Raw genomic sequence first — 23,694 nt, forward strand, 5'->3', positions numbered from 1 at the left:
CAGAATATTGGGAGGAATGGCTTTTTGGGCCTACAGCAGAAGCAGTCCCTAGAAGCTGGAATGGGTTTACTTGCACGTGCGCACACCTCAGCCCCTCTGAACTACATGGGTCCCGCTGCTCCTGCCCCAGTAGTGTTACTGCATTTGCGCAACCTTTGGTCAAGCATGTGCACTGTGAAACCTCTGTCCATTAGAAATAGCATGCTAATGAGGATGCTTTAGCTATCAGAGTAAAGCTCCAAAAACCTTTAAGTTTTCAGAGCTCTATAAATAGCACAATCCCAATTTCCCCATACATTGTTTTGGGAAGGTAAGGTGTGATGACATTGCAGGGTTATTGTAGGAGTGGGCTGCTTAAGAATCAATAAACATATCAATGTAGAGGCAGATTCACTATCCCCATTACTAAACTTCAGATGTTGGTAGACATTTCAGATGTTTAAGATATTTCTTTGTGATATAAGTAAGCAGCATTAACGTTGGGTACACACTATGCCGTCCGTTTTACGATATATCATTCCAATGCAGATTATATCATGTATCATGCCCGATCATGTGTGCACAGCAATCATTAATCGCATCATCCTATCTGCTGTGCTGCACAGCAAATGGAACGATGCAATGAATGACGCCATGCTGCTAAATTCAGCATGGAACGATATATTGCGTGGTTGTACACAGGATCATTTAGAGGGCCTGATTCTGACCCGGTCGCAAGCACTGAGCGCTCGCAACCGGGTCCATGGTGGCCCAGAGCGCATGCGCACGATGGAGCCGGCTCCGTTGTGTGCATGCACGAGACCCGGATAGCGACGGGCAATCCGTTGCTCCAGGTCTCACACCAAAGGGGGCGTGCTGTTGAAGTTGAGTGACAGCACGCCCCCTTTGGTGGGTGGGCCGGGGGGGTGGCTGCCCAAACGGAGGTGTTCCCATGAGACGCCTACCGTTTGGGGCCGGCCCCACTGACATCACAAGTGATGTCAGTGGAGAGATTCCGGCTCTGTTAGAGCCTAAATCTCTCTGGGGCTTGCGGCAACGAGACCCTACCACAAGGGTCTCATCGCAAGCCCGATGGTCACGATAGTCTTGACCATCACGACCATCATCATGGCCACTCATTATAGCTGTGGGTGGTTACCCACAGCTATGCGAGCGGTCAGGAGGCCGTTCTAAAAAAAAAAAAGACCGGCCCTGATTCAGAGCGAGTGCTCTGTCAGAGCGACTGGCTCTGAATCATGGCCAGAGTGTTTGGCTGGTGCAATATATATCGTTCCAAGCATTGTGCCATCGCTGGGTGAACACATCATATAGTGTGTACTCAGCTTAAATGACTAAATTATTAGAAAAAAGCAATGATCGTTCTAGCTAGAGTAACCACTCAAATACCAACTGATATGTAATAGGTTGCAAACCTATTTTCTTTTACTATGTTTTTAAATAAGTCATGCTCTATATAGTTTATTATAAAGTGATTAGCGCAGACACCTTATTTGTACTGTTGTTTTTATTTTAGGGTAATTTGCAGGTATCCCTCTGGTGTCAGCAGCAAGTCCCTATATTAGACAACACCTGAGTGATTAGCGCACCAGTTTTTCTCTTTTTCATGCTCTATAAACATCTAACTATAGTAATTTATAAAATACACAATTTTAATTATAGTGCAGAACTCTTATGCTAGATACACACTGACAGAAATATTGGGCGATCAATTGATCAGCCAATATATCTGCTGCCCGTCGGCCAGTGCGTATCCTTGATATGTTGGCGAACGTCGTCATGCACCGATATATCGCATTGGCTGTGCTGCACAGCCGATGGACAGATATGTCTGCAGACCACCCGTCAACACACAGTGGCAGCCGCGGGGAGGGGGGTGGGACAGGCAGCCAAACACAGATGATGGCCATTCGGTGTGTATGAACGACCATCATCTGCACATATATCTGTATAGTGTATACCCACCTTTAATCTTTTTCTTGTTTGTATGGAATAATAATAGGTGCAGTTGCTATTACATAAGGAGTAACATACTCTAACATTTCTCTCTGGACCATGAAGCCATTCTCTGATGTAAGGTAATCTAATATGATCTTAGATGCAGTTATACTTACACCACTTCCTCAGACTAGCAACCCTTGTGGTTACATAGAATTTCCTCTTATCTGTGGTTTAATAATTAAATTAGATTAACCCGAGATCTCTTCCTTTTTACAGTTTATAGATATGAGGTGCAATAACTACTGTACAAATGCTGTAAGCAGAAATGATTGTTCTCACCTGTGTATATTTGTATAGAACCAATGCAGTTACAATAAGAAGTCTCAATATCTTTTTGGTCCAAACAGATATGGTCACATGACATATCAAAAAGCCTCATTGTATTTCAGCTACACACTACCATATATGCATTATTATATATGCATTATATACATTTGGTAATGCAATTCAAATTCCATTCACTAAACCTAAAATATAAGTTGGTTCAATGAAACAGTTACAAATAACATTTACAAATTATATATATATATATATATATATATATATATATATATATATGGTTTCAGGAATTTATTACAATTAAAAAATCTTTTGGATAAGGCTGACCTCCACCTTATTAGTGCAGATTGGATAATATAATAGTAATCACAAAATTAGGTTTTGAGTTTTCAAGATCTTCATTTTAACTTCTATTCAGATAGCAGATCATAGCGAAACACATGTCAAGATTTCATCAGGACCGCATAATCACTCAAGACAATATACATACACAAAACATACATTTACCCCACCTAAATACCCACATGCACTGAAAGGTCCATCCTCCCCGCCGCGCGGCCGCTCAGCGCCCGTCCCACACATCTCCACTTCATTTCTGGTCGCCACAGGAAGCGTCACCATGGTAACGCATAAGCATGCGTTCCATGCCACACTCCCTGCTCTCCACGGGTGACCTCATAGTGCGCAGTACCAGCAGAGGGGCATCCACAAAGGGGAGATGAATCACAGTGCCAAAACAACAATTATAAAACTATGGTGATAACTTTAACAAACCTACTGAATATAGCAAACCCACAGAGGTAATATAAAAGAGCATTCAATGCAAGACTAACGATATACATTAGACAACTGTATAGAATCTAAACAAGGCTATTCCAATTTAATTTTTCATTCAAACCAAAGGGAGAAATAGTATTTAATCTCATTATCCATTTAGATTCTTTAATCAATAATAATTTTGCACGATCACCACGTCTTAATGACAGTGGTACATGATCGATCATAAAATAGCACAAAGATGACAGACTATGACCAGCCGTATTTATAACTCTCTGTGCACCGGAGTATCATTTGTTTATATGTTGATATACAGCTATATATCATTTGTTTATATACAGCTATAGCGAGCGGCCAGGAAGATGGTCGCAATGGTCAAGACCATCGCGACCATTGGGCTTGCGACGAGACCCTTGTGGTAGGGTCTCGTTGCTGCAAGCCCTAGAGTGCTTTCGGCTCTACCAGAGCCAAAAGCACTCCCACTGACATCGACAGCACGCCCCTTTTGGTATGAGACCCGGAGCGACGGTTTGCCCGTCGCTATCTGGGGCTCGCGTATGTGCACGAAGGAGCCGGATCCATCGCGCGCATGTGCACTGGGCCACCATCGACCTATGCGCTCGCAAGCGGGTCTGAATCAGGCCCTTAGAGTGCTATCCCTGCGGGCTCCCGACTATAGATATACAGTAATTAGTTAGACAATGTCTAGATAGACACTAGATGTTAGACATTGAATAGTTAGACAGGGACAAAAGTCAGACACACTAAAGTTAGACATGTAAAAAGTTCGACAGGTTCAAAAGGTCGACAGGGTTAAAAGTTTGACATGAAAATGGTCGACACAAAATTGGTAGACACATGTTTTTCTTTTCTTTAGGGTTAGGTTTAGGGTTAGGCACTTACTGGAGGGTTAGGGTTAGGCACTTACCAAGATAGTTAGGGATAGGCCAGGGGTGTCTTAAGAGAGGAGGGGGCCCATGTGCACTCCCCATGCAGGGCCCCCTCCTCTCTCTCCGGTGGCCGGCAGCCGACTGACGCAGGTAGCCAGCCACCGGAGCTTTAGTAGACTCCGGGCACTAGAGTGTGCCTTGAGTCTACTGCGCATGCGCAGAACACCAGAAAAAAGGCCATGGCAGCCATTTTTCGGTGTTCTGAGCAGCGCAGACACCCGATGTGGGACCACGGACAGGTACCCAATTAGAAACTTTTGACACTCAGTCTGCCACCCTTTTGGCCTCTTTTAGAGAGCAAGGTTATCCAGAACATCTTTTGGATAAAGCTCTAAGAGATGTTAGAACCATGGAAAGATCTTCCCTTTTACAGAATACCTACACAACCAAAAAGAAATATAAGAACAATCCTACTGGAGATAACCAGACTCATAGAGACCTGGCCTTTATCTCCAAATATAATAGCCTTTCTTGTGAGATAAAGAAAATTATCAACAAGAACTATGAGATTTTGAAACATGATGTATTTTAAAGACATGTATTCCAAAGAAACCTGTGGTAATTTATAAAAAGAATAAGTCTTTAAAAACATTATTGGCACCTAGCTTCCTCAAACCCTTAGAAGATTGCAATACAGCTACAACAACAACAAAAAATTGGTTACAAAACAGACCTAAGGGTTTTTTCAAATGTGGGAAATCTAGGTGCACTACCTGTCATCATGTTTCTAACAATACTAAAACTGCATATTGTATTGGTGAAGATAGGATGTATGAAATTACACATACATCAACTGTGACTCCAAGTTTACCATTTATATGTTGAAATGCGATTGCAGTTTGATATATGTTGGTCGAACGACCAGGTCCCTCAAGCTTCGCTTTATGGAGCAACATCAAAACATCATTAATAAATATTTAAAACAGTGTTTTATGACATTTTAGTGAAATACATGGGGCAAAACCTGATTGTTTGAAATTGGTTGGTTTACAAACTATTGCATACAACAGTGATTTTCAACCTTTTTGAACTCGCGGCACACCGAACAAGATTTTAAAATTGCCAAGGCACACCATCTGTCCCCCATGGAGAAAAACACTCAAATTGGTCCCCATGGGGGGAAAACACATTCATAAGCCTCCCCAGAAATCAAAATTAAGCACATTGGCCTCCATATAAAACACATTTGCCCCCATTTAAAAAAAAAAAAACAATCACACTGGCCCCAACAGAAGGCAAAATAATACACTGGTCCCCCAGACAGAAAAATAAAACACCCTGGCCCACAAATGATAAAAAAAAAAAATCACACTATCCCCCTCAGAAAGCAAAATAATATACATTGCTCCCACATAAAAAAACACAATTACATTGGCCCCTACAGACATCAAAGTAATATACATTGCCCCCACATGAAAAACACAATTACATTGGCCCCCACAGACATCAAAGTAATATACATTGCCCCCCCCACATGAAAAACACAATTACATTGGCCCCCACAGACATCAAAGTAATATACATTGCCCCCCTACCTGGAGCTCCCTTTCCCTCGATAGCGCTAGATGCTCTTTTTCTGGGCAGATCTGACACCTTCAGTCCATCTGGTGCAGGCTTGCAGCAGCCTGTCACATTGACTGCTCATCAGCAGTGAGCAGTACTGTGCAGGCGGGGGCAGCGATGCGGCGTGCGTGACCTATGATGTCACGCGACCGCGTCTCCATTGGTACGACTCAGGTAGCGACTGAGCCACCTGGAAGAGCTCAGCGCTGCCCGAGCACAAAGTTAAAAGTTAAGCTGCGGGGGGCATCTCCGGGCGGCGATTCTCTCGCGGCACACTTAGGGACTGCTCGCGGCACACCGGTTGAAAATCACTGGCATACAATGTCAGGGGGGGTCCAAGATTTCAAAAACTTTGCAAACAAGAGGTATTGTGGATGTTCAGATTAGGTTCCCTATATCCTGAAGGTCTCAATGAGGGACTAGAACTTAATTCTATCCTGTGAATGGGATTGGTGATACAGCTTCGTTAAAGGACACTATTATATCATCTAGTTCTAACAATTTTTATTTATTTTTTCATAGCTATTATTGTTTTTTTATAATTTATGCATATATTTTATTTTATTTATTTGTTGTTTAAAATAGTTATTTTATAGCATTGGGATTATTTCTATATTTATTAAAGATACATTTGATTATAGTCAATTCAGTCTTCTTTTGTAATAAACTATTTATAAGCTCTTTCTAAACATGTTTATGATAGATTGCCTTCTATATAAATTATGTATGTATATTTTCATGTATTTTAATGTGTTGAATTGTGACTAGACACACTTTTTACCTATCACATTTGGATACAAATGGACCTATTGGATTCAGCTGTCATAAATTAGGTTGATTGGCAGCTCTATTTAAAGTACAATGTGTGGAGTGAGCGGTATATGCCTCTGACGAAGCCGTAGGAGGAGCCATGGGGAAACTCGTCAGTAACTACCGCTGCTATTCATTCGTATGAGGATCATTTCCTACCAGTGCTGACGGCTGCATACATCGGCTTTCCATTGCCAGCAGCCAGGATTTCTTCTTCTCTTGGGGAGCTTTGATTATCACTCCTGCTTGTCGCATGCATAGATCTATCTCACGGGCTGACGGGCTACCAGGCTGCATCTGCCATTGTGCTGACTTCTACACGGCTTGTATTACCGCCGCACCTGCTGCACCTTCCGCACATGGACCCCAGCCACACCGGTGTTACTCGCTACCAGCACGTCTGGTTAGCTGGAGATACACGCGGCATCTACATTGTTCCTTGGAGAGCAGGGACGCTGCTGGACATCCATTCATCACTCAGGTGCGAGCCCTCCCTGATCCATCTACAGGACTCTCCCATTGCACAGTTCTCAGCGCTATACACCTGATTCATTCAATACATTGGGATACATTGTTATTCCGGGACTAGCATTCTAGGAGACCTCCAGTGAGGACAGAAAGCATTTTTTCTCCAGCTTTTTGTCTATTCAGCATTGTTTTTTGGTCTTGATCTTTCATCTTTTTTTTTATTGCATTTATATGTTTAATACAATATAACATTTTCTATCAATATTAAATTTATTTTGTACATATTATATTGAAGGTACTGAGTTCTTGCACCGTGAATAATTTACCACGGATAGGTAAGTCTAAAATAATATGGGTGCAGTGTGTGCGGTACGGGGCGCCCCTGGACCTGTGGGTCCGTGTGCCCCGCATACACTGCACCCATTATTAGGCACCAGAAGGGAGGGTTAGGGTGAAGATTAGGGCTAAAAAAAAATTGTCAGTCATTTTTAGTGTCAACCATTTTCATGTTGAACTTTTGACCCTGTCGACCTTTTGTACCTGTCAACCTTTTTAAATGTCTAACTTTAGTGTGTCTGAATTTTGTACACAGAAAAAAGAAAATTGCCCTCCAGCACACTGCAGATAAATCAAAAATACTTGAATCCTACATGATAATAGAAATTCAGAGGTATTGGTTTACATACATTTGCAAATATATGAATAAGCGCTGGGCCAAACGTCAAGGCTCCGCTATACCAGCGTCCCTAAAATTAAGGGGTTCACGTCCGAGAAGCAAGGCACCCCAGAAAATTCCAGCCAAGGACCACCCCCAGGGCATCACACGAAAAGGGGAAAAAAGGTGATAGTGAAGTGTAAAGGATAGGTATGTAAAGATAAATCAATAAGTGTTAATGAGATGTAAAAGAATTAAAATGACATAAATAATACACAAACGCATAGAAAAAAGTGAAAAAATATTCTATGTGAATTAAGTGGTGATGCCATGAGCAAGGTCCAGCCAGAACAATCACGGGGGCCCCACTCCCAAACGCTCACCCCAAAATAATTATTGCTACATAATAGTAGCACCCACTCTGGGTCATATAATAACAAATTGATGTACTGCATGATAACAGTACATGTATGAGCTGAGAGCTAACTTACCTTGGAGGTACCCCAAAAAAACCTCCACATGGCACTATAAGGATCAGCACCTCCTCCTAATGCTGACTCCTTTCATGCCTCCAGACTGCAAGCAAAAAGTATGGTAGTTGCTCAATCAGCTTAATATACTACAGGTGATTGTAAAGGGCGGGGTTTACACTGAACACAGACAAAAGAAAATTGCCCTCCAGCACACTGCAGATAAATCAAAAATACTTGAATCCTACATGATAATAGAAATTCAGAGGTATTGGTTTACATACATTTGCAAATATATGAATAAGCGCTGGGCCATCGTCAAGGCTCCTCAATACCAGCGTCCCTAAAATTAAAGGGTTCACGTCCGAGAAGCAAGGCACCCCAAAAAATTCCAGCCAAGGACCACCCCCATTATGTCATTTTAATTCTTTTACATCTCATTAACACTTATTGATTTATCTTTGCACACCTATCCTTTAATACTTCACTATCACCTTTTTTTCCCCTTTTCGTGTGATGCCCTGGGGGTGGTCCTTGGCCGGAATTTTTTGGGGTGCCTTGCTTCTCGGACGTGAACCCCTTAATTTTAGGGATGCTGGTATAGAGGAGCCTTGACGTTTGGCCCAGCGCTTATTCATATATTTGCAAATGTATGTAAACCAATACCTCTGAATTTCTATTATCATGTAGGATTCAAGTATTTTTGATGTATCTGCAGTGTGCTGGAGGGCAATTTTCTTTTTTCTGTGTTTAGTGTAAACCCCGCCCTTTACAATCACCTGTAGTATATTAAGCTGATTGAGCAACTACCATACTGTGGCCAAATTCTTAAGGACGATGTCTAATGTGTACCAACCTCGTAAGCAGTGCAACCTAGCAGCGATGGTGCGTACGTGTTGGGCCAGGCTGCGTTCAGCAGCATGGCACTTGCTAACGATGTCACCTGTTGAACCTACATGCAGATCTGATGGGCGATGTCACTGACGATGCTCAGGAAAACATCGGCATTGTGTATATCTCTGTATCAGACCCATTGTCTGCTGCTAATGCAGGACTTTTATTTTCAGAAAAACATAAGCAAAATGTTTATCCACTGTTTTACAGCAGATAACAGCCTTTCATACACGTGTGTTAGTGCAACTTCACACATGACTTTGTGGCAGTTATTAAGGTTTAGTAATATGCATCAAGACAACAGGGTGCACTGTCGTTGTGCCTTAACATTTATCTCTCTAGGTATTGATGCCATCCTCTGCTTCAGTTATCCGATATGAGCAGAAGAACAGTGATAATTACACAAGTTCCTCTGGCTTCCAAATCTGGTGCTAGATTAGCCCAAGGTTTGTTCCTCATTATAGTGTATCCTGCTCACATCTACTAATAACAAATGGTCAGTGATTAGCTTGTACTGCAAACGTATGTCAGGGCTCCTAAGTTTATGTTTAACACCCACATATTATTATTATTTCATTATTATTATTACCCTTTATGTACAAAGCACCAACATGTTACGCAGCCTTCTACATTATGGGGCTGATGGAGAGTTGAGCATAAGTCCATTTGCGGAGCGTAGCTATCGTGTTTTCCCTCTGCAAGTGCCTCTTAGCCATGCGTATAATATAATGGGTGTTTGCGAATCGAACACATCTCAGGTACATCTACAGTTATGACTGAATATACATCACTAAGGTATAATGTGGTGTTTTCACATGGGCAAAGGGAATCACTTTATCTGTGCATGTTCTAGACTAAGTAAAGAACGAGGATGATACTTCAAGGCCTTCATACATCAGCAATTAGAAAACCACAATTGAACGATTTGACAATTTGTTGGCTGCTTTAACGATTTCACACACTAGCAATCTGCACCCATACATTAAAAAATGTTTTTTAAGTGATTTGCAGATTTTTTTTCAGGAAAGACAGATCTGCCAATCTTGAAAGGCCTATAATTTTACTAGTAACGGTTGGCAAATCAGCTGATTGTTACCATACACTAGCAGTCTACAGCCCCAATTGAGCTGTTGGACAACCTGATATGGACATTGCGATCACTGTTTGATCGCAATCGTCAATCGAGGAAGCACATACATTAGGCGATTTATTAGGACAATCATCACCAAATGGCCAAATCGCACCAATCCATCGCAGATGTATGGGAACTTTAAGTCTCTGCTGCTGGTGCTGGTGCTGGTGCTGAAGCTGATGGGAAAGTGAACTCCTGAGCTCAACTAATCTGTGAAAACAGATTAAATAGCACATTGAATGCGGATCACTTATTAACATAGCAGCCATAGCTCTAATGATCTGCTGTGCAATAGGGAAACCAAGTTGCACCTAAAATTATTTTTTCAGCCAATTGTTGCATATAATTAATTTAAAAAAAGTTCACTTAAAAATTATGCTTAGGCTTAGTGTTTCCCTCTCTTAGGTTAAGCAATAGCAGTCTCTTAACTGGGGGCCTCCTATAAGCGGAGGGGGCCCATGAGCAGTCCCTTAGCGGGCCCTCACCCCAGTGCATGTTTAGTGTATAATCTGGAACTGTTTCAGAGCCTACTGCACATGCACATGTCCATCACCATTGTCCTGCAAATTTCTTCAGCAGTGGCCCAAGGAACGTGGGGCCCATGTGCACCACACACCTTCCACCCATTATAGATTCCCCCTTGCCAACTTGCAAGTCTTGGTAATGATAAGCACAAGCATGATGTAGTTACCAGTGAGGACAAGTAACTACCAATATGGCTGCTTGCTCATGCAGAACTGTTTATTATGATGTGAAGGTCCCATTTGTTCTTCAGCCTACTTAAGATTCGTTAATGACCTTGTTTGGAAGAGACAGACCTAAACTTACAGGTAGTAGGTGTACAATGAGAAGATTTAGAAAGGAATAATTCTGGTTCATATTCACTTAGGAACTGGCCGTTCTTCTGCGAGTAATATTAAAACCAATACTAGTAAAATGATGCTATGGTCTCAGCTCTTCCGTGTTACTGTGAAAAAATAGAAAAATGAGCTTTCTGAAATTAGAAACTGGAGCTTTTATCTAATACTATAACATAAAGCGCGGGACACAGTGCCCCAAATACAATTTAATTAAGAAGATTTGGAAACCCATTTCTGAAGTGTAAATGGGCTCTATGGATTTACGATTAGAAAACAAAATGCTGTGTAGTCAAGTTTTGAAATTATAGAAATAATTTATTTATTTGCCGTAGTAGCAGATTAATTTTCTTCTACAATTCTCTACTGTTAAGTATTATTTATTAATATCACCAAAGTTTTGAAATTTTATAGAGAATTTATTTATATGCCGTAGTAGCTGACAGATATAATTCTAACAGATGGCTTTTCTTCTACAATTTTCTACTGTTAATTATTATTTATTAATATCACTAAAGTACAATTTTGTTTTTTATTTTTTTATTTGGTGGGGAGTATCAAACCAATTGTTTCACATGAGGGAACATTGCCTGTGGTAACAGCAGAGGGCAGCATACATAAAAAAAGAAGACACTCATAAATTAATTACTGTATGTGACATGTTCTTAGAGGATTATTATTTTTGACCATGCAATATACTGAATGTCAAGCACAATGGAGCTGTTCCACGTGAGGCACAATTGAGCTGTCCCATGTGAGACAGAGGAGGCTCAGTGAATCCCACAATTATCTAAATTCTCAATACAGTAGGGAATTGCTATATAAGTCCACACCAACTTTGAAACTGTTCTGGGCTTGTCTCTGAGTGAATTATGTGGCTTTATCTTGGACAGCACTCCAGACCATACTTGCCGACAATCAGCTCCAGCATTCGGGGAGGGAGCTGATTGTTGGCTAACAGTGAGGGGTGGGGCCGTCCACTGACGTCACATTGGGGCGGAGCCGGCCATTGACGTCACATCGGGGGCAGGGGCGCACAATCTCGGCATCGTGGCCCCGCCCCCTCTTCACAATGCCGTTATTTTCAGCATTGTGAAGCAGGGGGTGGGGCCAAGATGACGTGATTCAGCGTGAATTACGTCACTGCCCCCCGCTGCGGCGGTTTCTAGTTGTTTCTGGGGGAGGTCGGGAGGGTCGCAGGCTTCCTGGAGGCTTGCCTGCCTTTCCAGGAGGCCAGGAGCGGCACCCGAAAATCAGGAGGCTCCCGGCTAAATCGGGAGGGTAGGCAAGCCTGCTCCAGCGTAACATGGTTTTTGGTCTTGCTGATTAAATAGCTCATTATTTAGATACCCTTATGGATCCTATGTACAGTCAGTAAGCTGTGGTAGAACAGTAAGGGACTTACAGTCTAATAGCCGGGGAAAGACTAAATATGTAAATTGGTTACATAATAATTTAAAATGTTGGTGGGAATACTTGTTCATGAGTACAGGCTCTGAGATATGGGGCCAAATGTAATGGGGTGAGAGTTTAGAAAATGTGAGAGTTTAGCAGTAAACTCTCACATTGGTTGAGTTTTATCTTCAAAATGGGAAAACATCTGAATGAGATTTTAAATCTTGAGAGTTTTTTAAGTCTAAAAAACATGCAAGTTCGCTCTGTTACTTTGCTTTTGGACTCTATTACATTGGCAAAGTTTAAAAAGTGTCAGAAACTCTCACTTTTCTAAACTCTCACCCTATTACATTTGGCCCATGGTGTTAGCTCACTCACTGCAGGAGGAAATTTTTTTTTATTGATTTCACCTACATTTTTCCATTTTTTTTTATAGAGGATTATACTTATGGTAGAGATTTTTGATTGTAAGGGGTAAATTTTCTTACCGATGGTCAACAAAGGGTATTGAAGTTGGATAGCCGTCTAATCAAACAGCATTTACTATGCATTAATGTTGACCGTTATTTGAAATCCAACATTGTTACCTATTGGATTTCAAATACCTATGCTGCAGCAGATCCAACGGCAAACCTGCAGTCAATCTGCTATGGAGGTGTAGTACTGCACAGATCACTATGCAGGCTTCATTAGATTAAAATGATAAAAAGGGTTAAAATGTAAAAAAAATGGTTCCGCCAAATCAATATATTGTTCCGGACCTCTAAACCTGATTTGATATTGGAAAATGGACAGGAAAAACGTCAATGACCAACACCAGCCTGAACCAGCCAGGGGGAGTATGCCATAGTGAGGAGACACACAGTGTGAAGTACCCCTGCTATAACATTAACCAGTTGCAAACTGGCCAGCCCAGGGCTGTAATTCCTCAGAAAGTGGGGACCCCTAAACTAAAATTGCCCAGGTCTATTCACTGCATCCCCGGTGGCAGTGTTTGCAGGGTTAATGGTATTAAAATAGATAATATTGTTTGTTACAGGTGGATTAAAGTCCTAGGCATCCTGCCCTGGCATTCTGACACTTGTGGAACAACAAGTCCCAGCATGTCCAGGCAATAAGGGCTCGCTGGCCCCTGTACTCCTCCTGTAAAGAAAATTTTAAAATAAACAAGACTCGCACAGTGAGTGTTGTAATGTTTTATTCCCAAAAAATATCACACATCCCAAATAAAACAATTACGTACTTACCAAATCAGTGGATGGGCTCCTTTTCATTCCATGGAGGCATCCAATGGTCTTAGTAGTAAAAAAAATAAGCTGAACCCCAGGGACACGCAGTATACACTGTGTACAGTGCTAAACCCAAAATGACAGGTCACTGGGGGACGTTTCCATTGGAATAATTGGGGGGTGGAACACAAAGTGCAAAAGAATTTGGCTATAATTTAAACACCACAGTCAGAGACGATCTTCAGCGACATCCATGGAGATAGAAGATCTCTCTGATGAATAGCTGGTCTAACATGGGTGCAGAAGGCAAACTTCTAAATGGGACGAAATGCACAAAGCAATTGACAATGACCCAAATGGTGGTATATTTATTGGAAGGTGGCAGGTCTGTAATAAAATCCATTGAAATATGAGTCCATGGGACATGAGGCACAGACAGAGGTCGGAGTTGCCAGCAGGAGACAGCCTTTAGCTTTTATGTTTATGCTGGGCACACTTTGGACAGGCAGCCACACATTCTTTTATGTTTCAAGGTAACGTAGGCCACCAATAATTTCCCTGGAAGAATTCTAGAAACTTGTGAACTCCAGCATGTGGGAGTTGTGAGCACAAAGTAGTAATTTATTGCGTAGGTTCTCAGATACAAAAGTTTTACCCACCAGGTTGGGAAGGTACTGAAGCAGTAACGCCAATAGCCAAGGGATTGAGAATGGAGTGATGCTCAGGAAACAAGGAATTATGCTCTTCTGCCAGGGAGCAAGACAAAGCATCTACCTTACAATTTTGAGATCCAAGTCGAAATTACACTTGTATATCAAATCTTGAAAAGTGATCATCACGCTTGATGGGGGTTCAAACATTGAGCAGATATACTCGATCCCACTCTACAGATCTCAGAGGGATGTCAGAAACTTTCTTTAATAGTCTTAACAGTAGCACGTAAATGTGTCTTGCAGTACTGGATACCCACCCATGGGGCCTCACGATCCTTCTGACTTTTTGGGTTTTAAGCAGGAGGTGTCAGAAAACTTGATTTATTCCAATCAGATATTTTTCTGGTAACAGGTTCACAGTAACTCACATGGAGATACGATGGACCATTTGGGTTACATATGAATTGCCGGCCTTATCATTCAGTGTGCAACTTTCATCAGAGAACACAAGTTCCAGAGCACAACTGCCCTTCCAGCTTAAGCTTATTAAGTGTCCACTCACCCACCTCCTCCCAATCTTTCTGTTTATAAGCTTTACTTCGTCTTCCAATTGGATTGGATTATGACTTTTCTTTGTAAGGAATCTAGTGTTTAATTTTTTTTTATTTACTGGCAGTGTTATGTTTCTTCTCTACCTCCAACAATCCAATGCCAACTTTATTTTTGATTAAAAATTACCATGTGGTACGAAACTAGTCATTGCATGGAGGACCCTCCAATAATCCTAGACACTGGACAAACAACTATTCTATAGTAGGTTATTCCTTTAGGGGTTTTTTGCACTTTAATAGGGCAAAGGTATCACACAATCCAGTTCTATTGCTGTATTTGGTTATTCTAATGTGTGTAATGTACTGTACTTCATTATATACTTTTTGACTTATAGCGTATGTTTCCATATTTTCTAATTTTGTCACTCCTGTTTATATATTCTATGTACGTTTTTGTTAATGCTATAATAAAATATGTTTTTTAAAAATGAGCAGACTTCAAATATAGCAAATTCTTGTGGTCGGTAAAGATGGAGACCAGATACTTAGCTCCTTCCAAGAGAGATCTCCACTCCTCCAGAGCTAATTTCATGGCAAGTAATTCTTTATTTATAATAGTGTATTTTTTTCTCCACAGGGAGTAAATTTATGTGATAGGAACCCACAAGGGTTAAGTTGACCATCTGTTGCTCACTAAGGGTATGATTCAGGATGAATCGCAATTGCTGCGAAAATATTCTAATGCCTGCCACAGTTCCACCAGCATAAAGATGCCCACTTCTGCTTTCTCCCATCCGTACATCCTCACACTTTTGTGTAAATATAGGTACCAACGACGGACATCAGCCCCTTACACACATTTACAGCAGGCCTGATCTGTCTCAGAAATTGCAAGTCTCCTTGCGCGCAGTGGGCTCTCAAGCTGTGTATGCCATCGTAGTGGCTAATTTATGCACGCCTATGCAACAGTGTTTAAATGGACAGGCAAACCTGCGTTTCTCAAACCACTCCCCCCTCACCACCCCAAACGTTCGCAGCCTGTCACTCACTCTGCGATGGATTCCTATGTGCATCCGTAATCACAGTGCGATCATCACGCACGCGCAGTGTGGTGCATACGTGTGCGCAGTATTGATCAATCGATCAGTCTGCATACACGGTTGTAATTGTAACTTTTATTTCCATGGATAATTACAGATTACAGGTCCACTATAAATGCATTCATTTTAGGGCCTGTATTTTATTTGTCAGATCTGCTACCTTATATACTGTATGTTTGCAATACATTTGTAGCTATATAAAATTTGAAATGTAAAGGTTTTTTTTATCATGCAAATACAAGGACAAAATCTACTTAGATGGAGCATGGACAGTTCAATTTGTTGCACTTGGGTAATATAGGTGTGTGATGATAAATACCATTTGCATCACTTTTAGTGACTGTCATCTAATCCATGTAAAACCACAACTTCCTAAAATCAGTGTATAAAGAGGAGAATACAGATCACTGGAGACTGCAGACACCTGAAGGACCTCCAGAATTGTGAAGGCACAAAGGGTTCAATTCTCTGAAAAGTTAAAACAACCAAAGTTACAGGTCAGTCTGAAAACCACAGAGAAGAACATGAAATGATGACTATTTATTTTCCCCAGCAGACATGATCCGTCTTCTGCTGCTGCTCCTGGTGGGGACCATCTATGCTCAAGAACTTGGTGAGCTGACAATCTGTACAATCTCCCTGTACTAGAGGGTGTTTCACTTAAGCCAGAGGTTCCCAAACGCAGTCCGCTCACAGTTCAGGTTTTAGAGGTATGCATGGTTGAGCACAGGTGTTAAATCAAAATTGACTGAGGTACTAATTAAGTATAAGAAAGGTAACTTTAGAACACTTACACGGACCCAGGAGGAAGCCCACAGGGTGAAACGCACGTTGGTCGGGACAAGAGGGTTTTCCGGAGTGTGCACACCCGGATCCCTGCATTAACAACAGCTGATATACCTGAAAGACAGACTATGTGACTGGATGGTAACTTTTTCTTTACTTTCTTCTGTAGTACTCAGCAGATAGTGAGGATTATCCTCACCAAGGGAATCATTCCCCCATATCTGCAAAAAGAGAACTACTTATCCTTTACCTCCCAGTAGGGCAGCCAGCCTTGTTTACTTAGCATTCACTGCATTCCTTAATGGTTGCACATGCGAGAGGGACTTTACTGGTGCTGCATGGAAAAGAGGCTTTTCCTGTTCCTCTATGACTTATTATGTACCATCAATTATTGTATTTATGATGCGTGTGCGAATATAAGAGAATATCAGGTTATGATATAAAAGCTGCTGTTTTGTTATTCTATACAGATGTATTGGGCAATGATTATATCATATGAATGAGATTATCAACCTGCCAGATATATATACACTGTTTATTGAATATTTATTTACCCCTGGATTTCACAACCTGTTGATGGTGATATCTAATACAAGAGGCACATATCTCTTCTCTGTAGACTGCTCTTTCTGTACTCTCATCAGCTCCAATCTCTGGGAGCTGACAGCAGATGCAGGAAAACTTGTAGATCACTTGTATTGAGGTAGGTAACTCTCATTAATCACCTCTACCGACGGGTATGTGATCAAAAGCAGATTATCTCCTCATATGCATACAAGTGCTTTTCAGAACTGTTCTATCATCATATGGAATTTTTCTATGTTCGAATGAGCACATATATATTGAAAAAGATATACATATGAATCAAGCACTCTTTAAGAGTAAATTTAATTATATGAATTGGATGAACGTTCATTGTAGATACTGGTGACATTGGTGTTAAAACACAAATGGTGACTATTATTAAGAGCTAAATTTTGCCGTTTTTGGATAAAACTACACTCTAGGATTATTGTTATACCAAAAGAATATCTGCTTTTATGGAACTTTTTTCTTTTAAAAACAGAATATAATAGCAAGTATATCATATATAAAAGCCTTCTGATATTTATATCTCAGGCTGTTTAAACAATTTTTATTGTGAGGTTCATTGAAAAATACTAAAAGAATATTTATGATGTTGGTATTAAAACACGAACTGTAACTATTATGGAGAGTTAAGATTATGAGATTTTGCCTTTGTGAAAGATACCATGCTCTGGGATTATTGTTACACCTTTTGAGATTTACATCTCAGGGTGTCTAAGGAATGTCTATTATGAAACTTATTTCCTTTTTATAAAAAAGTATCAATGTATATATTTTTTAAGAGTAATAGGATTCAAAAATCTATAGGATCCTAATATACATCTATGTTATGTGTTGTAAGTAACTGTGTCAGATCCTAAGTGAGATCTAATAAAAGTTAAGTTTTACATTTAGTCAAGAGTGCCCCCACACAATGAGTCTTCTTTTTCTATTTTTTTTGTACTTCTCAAATCACTGACTCTAGGGGAGCACCACCGGTTAAAAGAATCATTATATTCGCTCTAGTGAAATTTGTATCAAAAAGGACGACCTATTTACCGGTTCATACAACAGAAATAATAATGAATACCACGCCGACTTAGCGTGGTAAGTACCTGTGCCCAGGCCATTTCCTTATATAGTACTAATTAAGTCACCTGTGCTCAACCATGGTGACCTGAACCTGAACTGTTGGGGAGCCTTGAGGACCGTGTTTGGGAACCTCTGCCTTAAGCTGACCATATATTAGACCAACTTTCATCCAACTAGTTGATTGGTTGGAATGTAAAATCTGGTAATGTCTGGGAGCAAATGAGAATCAGCCATTTATTCCCAAGCCCCTGAAAATGGACAAAAACGTATTCAATCAAGTTTTTTAATTCAAACAGAATTAACCAACTTGATTAAACGACCATTTTCGTCTGTTTACTGGTGTTTGGGAGCAAATTGCTTATTGTCATTTGCTTCCCTACATTACCATATTTTCATTCCAACCAACCAACTAGTTGGATGGTTGGATGAAAGTTGGTCTAGTGTATGGCCAGCTTTACTGAGTGTATAAATGTTTTACTTATTCACATAGAGGGGCAGATGTACTAAGTCTTGGAGAGTGATAAAGTGGAGAGAGATAAACTAGCAACCAATTAGCTCCTAACTGTCATTTTTCAAACACAACCTGTAACATGACAGTTAGGAGCTGATCAGCTAGTACTTTATCTCTCTCCACTTTATCACTCTCCAAAGCTTAGTACATCTCCCCCATTCTTTAAATATTTCATAAAACAAGAAATGGGCTACAATAAAATAATTGTTTTAGGGGACAATTACTTTACAAGCAGAGCCTGCAATGTGCCGCTGGAATGAGGGGGTGTGGGGGCTGTGGGCCGCACCCGGGTGTCATCCTCGGAGGGGGAGACACCAAATTGCAGGCTCCTCTGCAGTGACAGGAGAGAGTGCTGTAGTGAGATATTTTACAGCAGCACCCGGATCCTGTCATAGAAGAGGAGCCGACAGTGCTGACAGCCCAGTCTCTGGGGGCAGCCCAGCATCTTCGGCGGTGTGAAGTCATCGGCATCCCCTGCTAGGCCTTGCCCCTTTGTTTTCAGCGAAGCCCCCTTTCTGGGCACGTGTGCGCCTACACGCAGCGATAGTCAGAGTGAGCACCGGGTGTCACCACACCCGGTGAGGCCTTTGGTGCCCATTAATAGGAGTGAAGTGGCTGTGTTGTAATTATCTATGATGTGTGCAGACGCCAGCAGATGACATATAAACTCTGTTTCATTGCATTTACCTTTATTTAGGTGTATTGTTAAATTATTTCCAAATTGAGCATCATTGAGGAAGTAGGTTTGCATCAAATGGGCTCCACAAATGTACTTCTGGTCATAATTATGTTTATTTTTTCAAATTAAAAGTGGCATTTGTTTCCACCATTTCTTTATGCTTTATCTTTATCTTTTTCTTTTTTTTTTTGGGATGATTATGATTATTTAGCAAAAACTGCTGTTCAGAGTGACTTAGAGGAAACAGCTGTTCAGGGTGACTTAGAAAAAGCAGATTACCCAGGCAGCCAAGAGGATGGAAGTGACATGGCAGATGATCTGCAGACCCCCGACATAAGTCACTACCACTTGGATAAATTCCACAGTGTCACAATGGAGATCAAAAAAGAAAGATATCATGATGGCATCAATCCTGGCAAAGCGACCTGGTTTTATCTTGTTTTTATTACTACGCGGACTTTTTGGAACGCTCAGGTTTGTGGAATCACTGGGCATATTCTAATGAATGACAGCTTGTCTCTTCAGCACCTATAAAAGATTTCTACATTTTTTTTAATTTTTAAATTTGTAATGTTAAATTATTGAATATCTAGTTTAATAAGATAGAAATACATTATTGATCAATTTTGCTATTTGATTATATTCTGTAACAGTTACTAAGAGCAATCCACATATAGGTGATAGGTAGCGCTCCATGTAACTGGATTATATTTTACGCAGAGTTAAACAGTTTTCTGTTTACTGAATCCAAATTTATTAAATTAATCCTGTAATGTGGATATTACTGTAGTTGAAGATCCTTTACTGACATGGCTCTAAAAGCACCTAGATAGCAGCACACATCAGCTTTCTCCTGTGTAGTGGAAGTCAGAGCAATAAAAGTGATTCATTATGTTGGTAACTATGAGTTACTGTACATTTGTGCTCTTTGTAAATGTGACATTAACATGTAATGGTGTAAAGTTGATCTGACATATTAACGACACAAATATATTATCTTTACATTACCTCAATAGCATCTGTGCAGATATTTGCGAGGAGATCTAAGTTCTCTACACAACATTGGGGCTGATACCCAAGTGCGATGTCTGGCAAAGAGATCGTGCGTAAATCAGAATTATGCATGGATTGGCATGTGGAACCCCAACACCGTAAGTAGCGCAGGATTATATCTTTTATTTTAGGGGCAATCACAAGCCGGGGGTCCTTGCTTCAGCCACACACCTACATTCTGTATTTAGGACATTCAAACTTATTACTATAGGAGGGATTGTAGCCTAAAGGATTATTCTAAGACAGTGGTATATACACTACAGTATATGTATATTGTAAGGTGGCAGAGTAATGCTGGGTACACATTAGCCGATGTGTACCCTGCACAATATCGTATCCCGGATGGGGTCCCGGCATTGGCAAGTGCATACACACTTGCCGATGCCGGGAGCAATGGCGGAGGTCATGCTGAATTCAGCAGCATGGAACCCGCTGACAGTATTTCCCTTTGGACCTGCATGCAGGTCCGATGAACGATGTTGCCGACGATGTGCGGGAGCGTGCATCATCAGTGACATAGCAGGTACATACTACCCGATGTGGATGATATGTCATTCAATCCGCCAGGTCGGACAACATTTCGTCTAGTGAGTACTCGGGTTTAGAGGACCATGGTCTCCTGGAGTAAAATGATGACACACATCCAAAAACAGTCCAAAAAATTACAATTCCAGTCTGCAAACATATTTTTATCTGCCAGCAGGTCGGGTTGGGAATTAACAGCACTAATGGCTCATAGCACAGGTTACAGTTTGAGATAATGAAACACAACAAGAAAAAAATACTGTCCGCACTGGTATATATATTCAAGGAATATCATACTGAGCAGAACCCCTAATCAAGGTATAGATACTGTTATATCATGAGGTGTAGGGGGTGCTATCACTGTCAATTTAATAATGCAACAATATTTACATAAAGGTGCTCACACAACGACGAATGGGAACGATACATTGTTTAAAATCGTGCAAATCATGCAGCTTCCAGGAACAATAATGATCCGATGCGCCGTCCCACGGGTCGTATGTCCTATCCACAGATCTTACCTACAGCAGGTAAGATCTGGCAATCTCATTAATGAGATTAAGGTTTTTAGTCAGATCGTTTGTCAGATTGCACAGTTTATGCAAGATTAGATATTGTTTGTCCAGGACTGCCGGGGAGCTGCCGGGGAGTTCCTGGGAAATCGTTAATGACATTGCATCGTTTGCGAGTCGTCCAGTGTGTGGGCACCTTTATGGTGATGCACATTATTAAAACTTAGCGTTCATTAGATGTAGTATTAAAATTATATATTACTATAGAACAAACCAGCAAAACATATAAAAAAAAATTAATGAAAAGAGAAATTTCAAATTGTTTTTTTAGTGTGTTAAAAATTATTCCAATAACAGTTAAGTGCTATAAAAATTTGTGTACAGTCATCAGAGTGTTAGATACATATTTTTAGTTATTTTTGTATTAATATAAATATGTTGTTTCATCTGATTAAATAATACGGGTTCACTGCAGTAAATTATGGCACGGGCACCCTTATATAGTATATATATTACAGGTTGAGTCTCCCATATCCAAAATGCTTGGGACCTGGGGTATTTTGGATAACGGAATATTCCGTAATTTGGAATATTTGCATATCATAATGAAATATCTTGGGAATGGGGCCCAAATATACACACAGAATGCATTTAAGTGTTATATACACCTTATACACGCAGCCTGCAGGTAATTTTATACAATATTTTCAATAATTTTGTGGCTCAAGCAGAGGTTCAAAACAGAAATGAAATTAATTTATGTTTCATATACACCTTATACACACAGCCTGAAGGTAATTTTATACAATATTTTTTATAATCTGTGCCTTAGACAAAGTTTGTGTGCATTGAACCATCAAAAATCAAAGGTTTCATTATCTCAGTCATGCAAAATAATTCTGTATTTCGGAATATTCCATATTTCGGAATATTTGGATATGGGAGACTCAACCTGTACTTATATTACATACCTACAGTACTAATTCACCTTAGTGTTTCTCTGGGATGTACTAAGGTTGCGGTGACCATTCCACCAGTCACCGCAACCTTACTTATCGCATATGTACTAACATATGCGATTAGTATCGCAAAGAACAGCTCTTGCATAAGAGCTGCCCTTTGCGAAGCAGCCATCGCTGGGTGAGGGGATCTCCATGGGACCCCGCTCCCTCCAAGCCCTGGGAACTCCCTGCTGGTGACCTGTGCAGGAAGCCCTGGGCTCCTCCTTCTCCCTGCACCCGGAAGAAGATTAGGAGGAGGAGGAGGACCCAGCAGGAGCATGGGATGGCAACCATGGAGAGCAGGAGAGTGTGGGCCAGAGCTTGGTGTCTGCAGGGCACGAGGTGGCGGCAAAGCGTCGGGTGCGGGGTATAAGAAGCCCATAGGCTTTTTTCCTGGTGTTACCCTCTGCACCAATAAAAGGGCGGCCGGGGCTTAGTACATATGGAAATGCGGTATAAACCCCAAAAATAGGGTTTTTACTGCATTTTTCCTTTAGTACATGCTGGCCTAGGAGGTATATTTACTAAATTAAGAGTATTTAGAAGTGATGTTGCCCATAGCAACCAATCAGATTCTAGCTTTTATCTTCTAGAAGGTGCTAGTTATATGTTAAATAGAATGTGATTGGTTGCTATGGGCAACATCTACACTTCTAAAAACTCTCACTTTAGTAAATATACCCCTAACTGTCCATCTGACCAACAGTAGAATTTATTCCCCACCAATGCACCTATTGTTAGATTGCTTTATCAAACATGGGTGTCCTGTTATTGTACCTCACTCCTCAGGTCTACTGTCTATTTTAATTATTCAAAAAGTTGTAGGCTGAAATTTTTGCTGATACCATGAAGCCCAGATTAACCTAAACTAGAGGTGTGTGCAGACCCATGTGTTTTGGTTCTCGTTCTAATTCATCATTGGGTTTTGGCAAAACCACTCTCAATTGTTTTGGTATGGATTTGGTTTTGGTTTTCTTAAAAATTTAAAAACAGCTGAAAATCATTTCATTTGGAGCTATTTTATTCCTTTAGTATTACTAACATTAATAAAATTGATTTCCATTCATTTTCAGTAAATTTTGACCACCTCACAGCACCTGAAATCAGGAGGGAGGGGCTTAAATGTTATCCGAAACATGCAAGATCTGTTTTTTAAATCTGAATTCTGAATTGCGAGAAGACCCAAG

General features: G+C 40.7%; 1 protein-coding gene across 3 annotated transcripts in view; it reads left to right on the top strand.

Moving 5' to 3' along the window:
• The first annotated feature begins 16,290 nt into the window (after window positions 1-16,290).
• Window positions 16,291-23,694, top strand: part of LOC148522962 (uncharacterized) — a 49,838-nt gene continuing 42,434 nt past the window's right edge. For all 3 annotated transcript variants that reach the window (XM_088473596.1, XM_088473597.1, XM_088473598.1), the window contains exons 1-3: window positions 16,291-16,394; window positions 19,628-19,890; window positions 20,433-20,567. In XM_088473596.1, the coding sequence (XP_088329722.1) occupies window positions 16,340-16,394; window positions 19,628-19,890; window positions 20,433-20,567 (453 nt within the window). In that variant the 5' untranslated portion in view covers window positions 16,291-16,339. The remainder of the gene's footprint in view (window positions 16,395-19,627; window positions 19,891-20,432; window positions 20,568-23,694) is intronic.

The sequence above is a fragment of the Taudactylus pleione genome, unplaced genomic scaffold (assembly GCF_031769625.1).
Source record: "Taudactylus pleione unplaced genomic scaffold, aTauple2 ptg000136l, whole genome shotgun sequence".
Classification (NCBI taxonomy): Eukaryota; Metazoa; Chordata; class Amphibia; order Anura; family Myobatrachidae; genus Taudactylus; species Taudactylus pleione.